General features: G+C 36.9%; 1 protein-coding gene across 1 annotated transcript in view; it reads right to left on the reverse strand.

Moving 5' to 3' along the window:
* NUDT9 (nudix hydrolase 9) overlaps window positions 1-11,627 on the reverse strand; it is a 39,517-nt gene that overhangs the window by 12,931 nt on the left and 14,959 nt on the right. Inside the window, exon 3 of the mRNA XM_006143264.2 lies at window positions 2,849-2,944. Within this exon, the coding sequence (XP_006143326.1) occupies window positions 2,849-2,944 (96 nt within the window). The remainder of the gene's footprint in view (window positions 1-2,848; window positions 2,945-11,627) is intronic.

The raw sequence follows: 11,627 nt of genomic DNA on the forward strand, positions 1-11,627 counted from the left end.
AGGGAAAGATGTTTGCAGAGGGGGAGACATGAAGCCAACATAGAGGGAAAAGCAGAGATAAGGCAGAAAGAGCCCTTACAGCTCTCCAACTCTACTCTTGCCTAAAGTGAGCTGCAATTTTGCTTCAGGCTACCTGAAATAATTCCTATAGCCTTAAAACCATGTTTACTCATTGCTTATGCAAGCTAGAGTTGGTTCCTATTGTCTAAGACCCTGACTGAAACAACAATCGATCGTGGCTTTGCTGCTTATCCTTGTATACAGTGTATGTACCTTTTCATGTATCTCACTAAGAAAAGAAACCAAGGAATATATCAACTGTAAGGGTTTGACTTGAAGAGACCCAAAAACACAGAAAGGTAAGTTCTGACCAAGTTAAAATTCAGCAAAACAGGCCCGAGAAACTATGGGACCCATAGAGGGATGGGTACTGATCTGACAAGATCAAAGCTCCAGGAAAATGGACAGTGAGGCACAGGGAGATGTTAGGATCTAATTGACAACATGTGGTGAGAAAACAAGCTGCTTGAGGATGCCATAATATCGTTGAATAAACGTCCTGAACCTGAACAAGACAACAGTGGCACTAGAGAATCTATCAACAAATAAGAAATCAAGTGGACAGACTTGGCCTTACAATGCCTCTATGAGAATGTTCCCCCCTTCAGAGACTGATGCTTGGCTCCTTTTACTTGGACTGATTTTTAGAAAAGAAAAAAAAAAAAAATAGAGATACAAAATGCCTTTTTCCACCTTCTTCTTCTTTCTTTTTTCTTTTTTTCTTTTTTTTTTTTTTTTTTTTGAGAGAGAGAGTTTTTACTATAGGGCATGTGTGCTCGCCAGAGAGAGACTGAAAGCAAGAAGTCACCCCCTGGGGGAGATGACCACGACACAATCCCTTCTTCACCATCCTTTCTTCAGGATTTTGGGCACACATGCGCATGCACTTGCCGTGAGTTTTAAGCTGCTGGGTCCGGGACTCAAACCGCAGTTAAGACTATGTGAGGGACCAGCAGTTAGCGTAATGGCTATGTTGCTGAACTCCCACATAGTCTACCGCAGTTAGAGTCCCGGATCCTATGGCTTAAACTCACCCCAGGCCTTGTGCATGCATGCCCAAGATCCTGAGAGGAGAATGGAGGAGAAGGGATTGTGGCATGGCCATCCTTCCTGGGGGGTGATTTCTTTCCTGTCTCTCTGTCTCTCTCTGTCTTTCTGGAGAAAGCATGTGCCCTATAGCAAAAACCTCTCCAAGAGTGGACACGAAACCAAAAACCTACCCAAAAAAAAAAAAAAAAAAAAAGACTGTGAGAGTCCAGCAACATAACCATTATGTCATCAGCTGGTGCCTCTTTCCATCTTTAATTCAGATCTTTGAGAGAGAAATTAACATTCAAAAATGTATGCTCACTTCACTCGTGGTAGCAAAGTATAATGTAAAATTTCACCAGACTGAGAAACTGAATTAAATTTCTCAGGAATGCAGAGTATTTGACTCCTTCAACCCAAAACTCTTCACTCAGTAGCTTGTGTTTGAACACGATTGACTAAATGTTTGCCTTTAACTTTGATTTTGCTTTACTCTGAAAAGTTTGACACTTCCCAACTACTTGAATGTATCCTGTGAGAGGCAGTTAAAGATATGAGAGGAAAGGTAAAGGAGCAGGAAGCCAGGCACTGGGAGAACGATTAACTTCTCATCTTCCCCTGTTTGGAAAGGCATTCTGACTGCAGGTGTTAGGGACAGGTAGACAGCCTGCAGATTTAGCCTGCAGACGTTAGGGATAGGTAGCTATCCCACTCGCAATTCCTGCCATTCCCCGTGGTATTTGTAAATGCTGGATAACAGCACAGACTAAAAAGTTATCTGGTGGTTACTTTCACCTTCCCTACAACGTCCTTTGGTGCCACTCAGAACGGCTCTATGGCTAGGTAGATGACCAGTTTTATCCATTTCTTACTTTCTCAAAGCTTTTTCAGATGTACCTGAAACACTGTTACACATTTTTATGTAAGAATTTATATTCTGCCAAACATACTTGTTTATATTTATCTCCCGGAATTATTTGCCTATGTTGAACAGCATCTTTCTTGTTCTCTATTCACATTGTAAACTGTGGGAAGAAGCCCTGGCTTATGTTTTTGTGTTTCTCACTAAAGAACTGAATAATTAAAATATCTCATCTTTTTCTCTTAAAAAAAAAATCAGCAAACAGAAGGACCAGACTGAGATAAAAGGAATACTACCTTTTCTCTGTCCTACAGGAACTAAAAGTACAAATTGTAACATTTTATAAAGTGATAACCAAATCTGTGGTCCTTTCTTTATTTTATTTGGGACATGCTAATTTTTCATTTCTTTCTGACTCTATAATATCATCTTAAAGAAAATGAGTAATCTTAAAATTGTACAGAAAAATCCTTTTTAAAAGTACAGGACCTTGATGCTAAATTACTGGGTTATTTTTATGTTTATTCTGATATATTTGATAAATTCTTACTTTAAAGCATCATTTCATTGAATTAATAACTATTAAACATACAATTTTCAATCTTTTCGATGTTCATTTATTTAATTATTTTTACCTTCAAGGTGGAGGTACAAAAGAAGCATTCAGATCTTGCCTGTCCCACTTACTAGCTGTACACAAATGGCTTACACTCTTTTTCCTTACCTGTAAAGTAGAATTAAAACTATCCACTCATGGGTTACTGAAGCTTTCATTAGATCACACATATAAATTCTTTTGAACAACATCTGGTGCATATACGTGTTTAATAAATGTTAACTGTCTTTTCTACCCTCCACAGACCTATTATTGTAAGACACTCCAATCCCAGTACCCACCTAGGTCTTCCATTTTCAATCTCATACAGGCCATTCTGGCTCTTTCTTTCAACATGCCCATCCTTTTCATTAAACTTGGGAGAAAAGTTACTTTCACTGTAATAAAAAACACAGAAGTATACATAATAAGAAGTAATGATTCAATACTTAAAACAGCTTAATAAGCAAATCAATCCGTTATTGATAATAAGCAGTATCTCTGAAACAGTAAAGTTTTAAGGGTTAGTTTTCATTTACAAATCCATCTTATTTCTTCAAAGCAATTTCTAAGAACAAAAACAAAGCTAGTCAAAAGACCTACAATGCAAAGATGTGTATTATTTTAGAGTTATTAACCCCTCTGGGAAATACTACTGACAAGAACTGGGTCTCCTCTCTGCAACTCTCACATATTACAAAAGTCTACATTGCTAGCAGTAAGGAGGGACTGTCTGTGGACACATTATGGCAACTACTAGTTCCCATGTGGTTCCAAAAGCAAGATTCTTTGTGGTTTCTTAATGTTTCTACTATCTGAAAGTAATTGCAATTTCTTCAAATGTACACTGATTAATATATTTATCAAAGTAAACCCACAAAACAGTGGTTTCCCACTATAAACTACATAATATGATGGTTACAGAGTTATATAATAACAACAAAATTTTACTGAGCTGCACCTGCACACTTATGAAGTATGCATTTGGGGGAACAGTAGATGGCATAATGGTCATGTCGCTGGACTCCCACGAAGCCGACCGTGGTTCAAGTCCTGGACTTGCTGGCTTAAAACTCACACCAGGCATGCCCAAAATCCCAAGAGGAGAATGGAGAAGGGATTTCGGTGTGGCCATACCCCCCCGGGGGGTGACTTCTCACTGTCTGTCTCTATCAGTTTCTCTGGCGAGCGCACGTACCCTATAACAAAAATCTCTCTCTCTAAAAAAGAAAAAGGACACATTTGGGACCAGTAGATTGCACAATGGTTGTATCACTGAACTCCCATGTGGTAGACCATGGTTTGAGTCCCAGACCCAGAGACTTAGAACTCATACCAGGCAAATATGTGTGCGTGCCCAAGATCCCAAGAAGAGAATGGAGAAGAAGGGACTGAAGTGTAGGCATTCCCCCAGAGAGGTGATTTCTCGCTTTCTGTCTTTCTGTCAGTCTCTCTCTCTCTCCAGCAAGCTCATGCGTCTATAACAAAAATCCCTCTCTAAAAAATAAAAAAAAAGAAAGAAAGAAAAGAAATATGCATTTTACTGCATTTATATCATGCCTTGATAAAAGTATTTTTAATATATATTTATAACTAAACTTCCCTCACCATTGTGAAATTACTGACATAATTGCACGGACATCACAAGGATAGTCATGTAGCACTAGAAGTTTGTGGGCAATGCTGACACAGTTTCCACTTTTCTTCTTTAATCCCGATAAGCAAGCACAGAAAATATCTATGGTCTATTTTGGGAATAATTTCTAATTTTAATGATCCAGACATTCTCTCAAGATTTCTAACAAATATGCCATGTAACACACGATAAAAAGAATGAAATGATAAAAAGCCACAAAAGTAAAACAGCAGTTTTAATGCGCTCAAGATTCTAGAAAATTTACCATTAAAAAAAAAGGCATTCATCTGGCCATTATTGAAGTACTAAAATTAGTAGTAAGTCTTGATTTAGATGGTAAAATAAACTCAACTCATTTTAAAAGATAAATTGAAAGAAAATGTATGCAATCCTCTTCTAGTTAAATAAAACAGCATTCCTACCCTCATTCACTTTAATTGGGTACTATGTGTATGTATAATGTATATTTGAATATGTACACTCTTTAAAATAATGAAAATGGAGGGAGAATAGAAAAGAAGGGATTGCACAGTGACCATTCCCCACGGGAAGTACTTTCTCACTTTCCCTCTTTGTCTTCTCTGGCAAATTGGAGAGGAGGGGAGACTATCATGACAGCACATGTATGAAAGAGAGACAGAGAGAAACCCCTCTAAGTCTCTTCACAATCTATCCAGCTCTTTGAGCATGTGCCAGGCATGTTTTCAGTCAAATGCTGGGGATCAAAATCTGCAGTCAGCCCTGCGGATTCCAGCATTGCAGGTCAGTACACTATGGATGCTGCTGCCTAGGTTGGGTCCATTACATTTATTATTAAAGCCAATATAAAGAAGTGCAGGAAATGGCAAGGTATTGATCTAAGGATACGAAGTTGCAGTTATGCAGGATAAATAAGTTCTAGAGATGGTGACTACCATATTTAATAATACCATACTGGAGCTGGCTCTGAAGCTTAGTGGTTAAGGGAAGATGGAACTCATATGGCCAACTGCAGTTCAAATCATGGCCCCAGCAGCTTGAAAAACATGCTGAGCACATGTGCATCTCCAAATCCTAACAGAATGGAGAAATAGAGGAGGAACTGTGGAATGACCACACCCCACTAAAGGGTCCTTTCTCTCCCCACCCCACTCCTCTCTCTCTAGTGATTGCACGCACCCTGATTAAAAAGAAAAATAAGCAATGCTACATTGTATGCCTGAAACTTGCTGACAGTAGATCTTAAATGTTCTCACCATCATCAAAGAAAAGGTAACTATGTGAGGTGAATGGGTATGTTAATTGGTTTGATGTAATAATCATTTCATGATGTATATGCACATCAGAACATCACATCTTATACTTAAACATATGTAATTTTTGTTATTTACACCTTGATAAAGCTAGACGTAAAAAGAACAAAAACACAAAAAGCAAATCATAGCTGGATTTCTATTAATTTAATCAAATGAATTTTTGCTTGAGTTTTTTTCTCTCTCTTGTCTTTTTCCTATTTTTTCATACTGGTCTAATTTTATCAACCTGTTCACAGTAATGTGGAAAATATTTGGAAAAACACATTCACTACATTAAATATAAGTCTAGTTATGCTGAAAAATAATCACAGAACACATGAAGATGGATACCACAAACTGGTATTTTATAACAAATAGCTGTTATTTCAAATCAAAATAGATTTACCTATTTGAAAAGATTCTCATAAAACCCCCCTAAGAATAAACAGACATGAATTGCTTCACTTTGGCAAGAATTGATGGCTACTGTGAACTAGATTTTTAAGGGAATGAAGACTTTCTACTAATAATTCAGCCTCCAACAAAAGAGCTAGCGGCAGAAGAAGCCACGGGCCTTCAGGATAAGGTTCCACATGGCTACTGTGAACTAGATTTTTAAGGGAATGAAGACTTTCTACTAATAATTCAGCCTCCAACAAAAGAGCTAGCGGCTGAACCTCCAGAATTTGAAAGAAAACACAACATTCATCAGATGACAAGAAATCACCGCCGGATCACGAGAAACATGGGAAAACAAGAAAATACCTCTCCTCCTAGGGAAAAGAGTAACTCTTCATCCACAAGCAGTTCGGTGAAAATCATGGAAATGTCTGATAAGGAATTCAGATCATTCATAATGTCTAAGCTAACAGAGATGGAAGAGAAGAGAGATAATGAACTACTAAAGAGAAAGGAGAAAGAGATTGACGAGTTCCAAGAGATGAGAAAATTCCTGCAAGATCTAAAAGTGGAATTACACACTTTACAAAAGACTCAAACCGAACTGCTAGAGATGAAGTCTATAATACAAGAAGTCAAAATCTCCCTGGAAAGCATTAAAAGCAGACTAGATCATTCAGAAAATAGAATCTCAGATGTAGAGGAGAAAATGGCTGGCCTAGAAAAATCCACCATGAAGGCTGAGAAAATGGCACAAAAATTTGAGAATAATATGCGAGAAGTACTGGATACCATCAAACGTCCAAATATCCGGATAATTGGCATTCCAGAAGGTGAGGAAACCCATAAGGGCATTGATAATCTATTCCAGGAAATCCTGCAAGAAAACTTTCCAAACCTAGAGAGGCATTCAAAGATCCAGTCCCAGGAAATACAACGGACCCCAAATAGAATCAACCCTAGAAGATCTTCTCCAAGACACATTATAGCCAGGTTGACCAAAACTGCAGACAAAGACAAGATACTAAGATTAGCAAGAGAAAAACATCAAGTTACCTACAAAGGACATCCCATCAGGCTAACAGCAGATCTCTCATCAGAAACAATAAAAGCGAGGAGAGAATGGGAAAATATATTCCAAGTGTTAAGAGAGAAGCAGTTTCAGCCAAGAATACTGTATCCGGCAAGATTATCTTTCAGGTGGGAAGAAAAGACAAGAACATTCTCAGATAAACAAAACCTGAAAGAATTTACCAGCACCAGACCAGACCTCCAAGAAGTTCTCAAGGATGTGCTGTATCAGGAAAACTAAACGCAGATACATGGAAATAAGAGTCCAAAAACTGAGAAAGTAGCTAACTTAATCATAGGGACAAGTCTGGAGTTGAATACTATATCCCAGAATTTAATCAGGAAAATTGAACCAGAACAGAAGATAAAAGTATATGAGACTGATAGGTTCATGCACCTACCATTTGAACAGAATCCTAACCTGTTTCCGGGCTTTAAGCAAAGTTCCTTGGCGGTTCTTTGATTTAAGTTAAAACTGGTTTTCTTAGTAGTAACGAGGGAACTCACCTTTGAAAGTAGTCAGGTTATGTAGGAAATTGTGTGATCAATGCAATGTGGGTGGGAAGGGAATGGAGGACAATTTTGGACACTAGAGGTGGTGTGAGAGGAGGGTGGGAAGGGACAGAGGGTCAGAAAGAGGGGTGGAATTAATTCTAGCAACTAGAAGTGGAAATTTATATTTTTTGTAATGTGCATGATTGAGTCACTATGCAGTGTGTACTGGATGGGAGATCGCATTTTGTGTGCTGTGATGATGCCTAGAGAAGGAATGTAAATTGAGTTACAAAAAAGAGTTTCAGGAAAACAAAATATATCTATTCAATGACTGCAGTAGGATATGTAGCCCCAGTTAGGTGCTACTTGATAGGATGCGTAAAGTTAGACTTGTGCTCATGGAAATGTGTCACATGTGTTTGCTAGGAGGGTATTTGGATTGATGAGGGTCTTTGGTGATTCAATAAAATGTGGGGGGAAAATGGTATAGAAAGCAAACATAGATAACAGAGAAAGTGTGGGAGGAGAACAGGAGGTGGCAGAGGGTAAGAGAGAGGGAACCAAGGATAGGGGGAAAAAAGCAAAACATACAGAAAACAAGAAATGGAAGATCACTTGCTAATAATAACATGTTTGTTGATATGCTTGATAGAGACAATATACAGTGTACTCTGGATGGAAAAAAAAAAAGAAATGGAAAAATTGTTTGTTGATAACACATATGTTGATGTACTTGATTGAGCCAACAGACAATGTATTTTGGATGAAAACTTCATTTTGTATACTGTAATGATGTATAGCATATTAATGTTAAAAAATAAAAACAAATTAAAAAAAAAAAATAATAAATAATAAATAAAATAATTATTTTAAAAAATTATCAATCTGGTGATTGTTAATTCAGTGACCATATCAGAAACACTTTGCAATGATGTTGGAGAGGTAGCATAGTAAAGGGAGAAGTACTAGTCAAATAGGGAGTTTTTCTTATTTTATTTAACTTTATTTATTTATTTCCTTTAATTTGACTATAGAGGGACAGAGAGAGAGAGAGAGAGACTGAAAGTGAAAAGGCAAACTGCCAGGTCCAGGATCTGAACCTTGGTCGGCCATGTGGGAGTCTAGCGCCCTTAATCACCATGCCACCTGCCAGCCCAGGAGTTTTTCTTATCCTTGCTTGTTCCAAAATAGCTTGGTGACTTCTCTGAGCACTCATATTACCTGGGAAAAGGTGAGAACGAACTGGATAAATTCCTAGTCACTAACAATTTGAAATTTTCTGTTTAGCCTGATGACTTGTGTAAAGGTAATCATAAAATAACTTTTGAAGTCTCCAATTATCCCGAGGTATCACTGAAAAGTATTCTTGTCTTGACTGCTTTCAGGCAAAGGATTTATCCAAGTTAAAAGTGAAACCCCAAATGACCTAAAGCATTTTAGGTCTTCTGTGTTATTTATTTTCCATTTCAAAGCAGATTTAAGGTTAGGATTTTGTATAAACGTCATAGTAATAAATGGCTACTATTTATACTTGAAATACAGTTATTTGCCCCAGGTCTCCCAATACTAGTTTTGCTCTGGTGTGTTTTCTTTTTTTTTAAACCAAATTAATTTTAAAACCTTTTCTGAAAGGCCATAAATGAGAAAGAGAAAGAAAACAAACCTGTTTAATATAATAAAAATATATATATTTTGATTCCACTTGGAGCATTCAAACGGCTTTCCATTTTCCGTGGTCACTAAATACTCACAAGGCCTTGCTCTATTAGTTACTAAGGTAACCCCAAGCTGGCAGCATGTTGACATACCTTTCAAGGCCAAGAGATTTTGCAGCATTTTATAGATAATGTCACATTAACCTCAAACTTGATCTTTTCACAAGAGAACAATAATTGTTGAATGAATCTGTTGTAATTTTATTGTTTTTTTTTTTAAGTGACTTTTTGTTGCACTTTCTTTCAGTTCAGTTACTATTTATTCTGTTTTCAAAATTAAATAGTGGTATAATTCAGAAATATTTATTGATTTCTGCATTAAACCATTCATGCTGTTCTTATGCCGTTTAACTCACAGCCTGGGTCAGAACCCATGTAGTTATCCAAATGATCCCCCAAAGAGAAAATAGCCTTTGATCTACCCTTACAGCCCCATAAAGATATACCTAATAAAAATCAAAGCAAAGCACAGTTCATTAGTCTTTTCCAACATAGCAACTTGTATAAATAACCTAAAGTAATGGTAAATTTAGAAAAACATATATTTGAAAAAAAATATATTAAGCATTCATAAACTCAAATATACTGACAGGATTATTTCTCTGTTTAACAACTAGGTGCTTAAAAATATTTGGGATAATTCATGTTTGATAAATCTAATCAAAGAAAATACCTGAATATAAAATAATGGTAGCTCTCAAATATTTGCAAACTCTTCCAACAAATCAAGCATCCTCACAAAATCAGCATTTGTGGGTAGTCAATTTCTCTCTCTTCTAAAGTTCTCCAAGTTCTTACATATTCAGTGGTTCTTTGCAAGCTCTTAAATTTATCCATTTACTTTCAGTTTAGTGCATCTTCAAACATCCTTGAACTTCACCTTATTCACTTAGATTCTATTTAAAAAGTTACTATTTTTGGATACTGACAACTGTGTGAAGGTCATAACGAATTGATCAAAGGAGTTAATAAGATTGCTCAGAATCAAATATTTTCTCTAAAGTGATAGAGCTATTTAATGTAGCAAATATTGGCTGTATCTGTGTAATAGTTAATATGCAAAATAAGCACAATAATTAATTCATAGTTTATTTGAACTTGTGTAACTCCCCATTTAAATTTTGCTTTATTAAAGATGATTTTTATTACTTCCCTGTGGCAATCTAACCTTTGGAGAGTGGGAAATTATCCACCATGTGCATTTTTTGTATTCGATTATTAACATCCAATTATGTTCTAGTTAATTTGAAAGTGTTGGAAAGCAAATGACATGTTTTGCTTACTGCAGAAAATCTTGCCATTCAAAATTTTAAATTATTAGATACTCCATTTCTTTATTTGTGATAAGAATACCAATTCGCATAACATCTTATGAAAACTAATGAATACTGTGAGATTAAAATTGGAAGGAGTTACTTATTATTATGTCATAATACTTCTCAAGAAATACCATGCGCATTTGAATTCCTTGTGAAGATGATACAGTTGGAAAATGGAAGAGAAAGATTTTGGATAAAGAATTGGCACATTTTGTGTAGTTGGCCTTTTCAGTTTTGTCTAGCTAAAATAACTTCCTTGGTCTCCCTCTTGCTTTAATTTTTTTTTTTTTTGGAGAGTTTTTCGCTATAGGGTGCGTGCGCTCGCCAGACAGAGAGAGAGAGACATAGAGACAGAAAGCGAGAAATCACCCCCCAGGGGGGATGGTCACGCTGCAATCCCTTCTCCTCCATTCTCCTCTCAGGATCTCGGGCACGCACGCACATATGCCCGGCGTGAGTTTAAGCCACCAGATCCAGGACTCAAACCACAGTCAACTACATGGTAGTCCAGCGATGTAGCCATTATGCCATTTGCTGGTCCCTTGTTTTAATTATTTTCTCTACTTATTTATAGTTTGTTTTGCCTTGCGATGTTAATGAAATTTTTTGCAAAAAATATTTTATTTATTTATTCAATGAATGAGAAAAAGAGAGATAGGTATCTCCTGACCCATGATTGCCCCCAGCCACAGCAAGTTCAGATTGTGGGCATACACATACCTGGGATACTCAGAAAAGTCTCCAGAAATGAACCTGGGACCTTCCCATGTGGGTCTACCTCACAGAGTATTCTGCTTTACAGCTGTACCATTGTCCAGGTCTCTTTTAATGAAATTCTAAAAGGGCATACTCAAGTGACATACAGCTTTATTTCATTGACTAATCCTTTGCTTTTAAAAAAATTATTCTTAAGAAACAAATAACAATTGGGTATATTTATGGAGTACAACATGATGGGTCTTCTTTTATTAATGAGAAAGAGAGATTATGCAGGAGGGAGAGAGAGGAAGAGAGGAATATTTGGCAGGGTCTTACCATGTTGCAAGTCATAATCTTTCTGCCCCAGCCTTGCCATTAGCTAGGAGCACAGGTGCATGGCACCATGGCTGGCTATTTTAAGTTGGTCAAGCAACTGAACCTGGGCCTCCCTAGTATCCTCAGCCACCACCAAG

The sequence above is a fragment of the Tupaia chinensis genome, unplaced genomic scaffold (genome assembly GCF_000334495.1).
Source record: "Tupaia chinensis unplaced genomic scaffold, TupChi_1.0 Scaffold000094_1, whole genome shotgun sequence".
Lineage (NCBI taxonomy): Eukaryota > Metazoa > Chordata > Mammalia > Scandentia > Tupaiidae > Tupaia > Tupaia belangeri.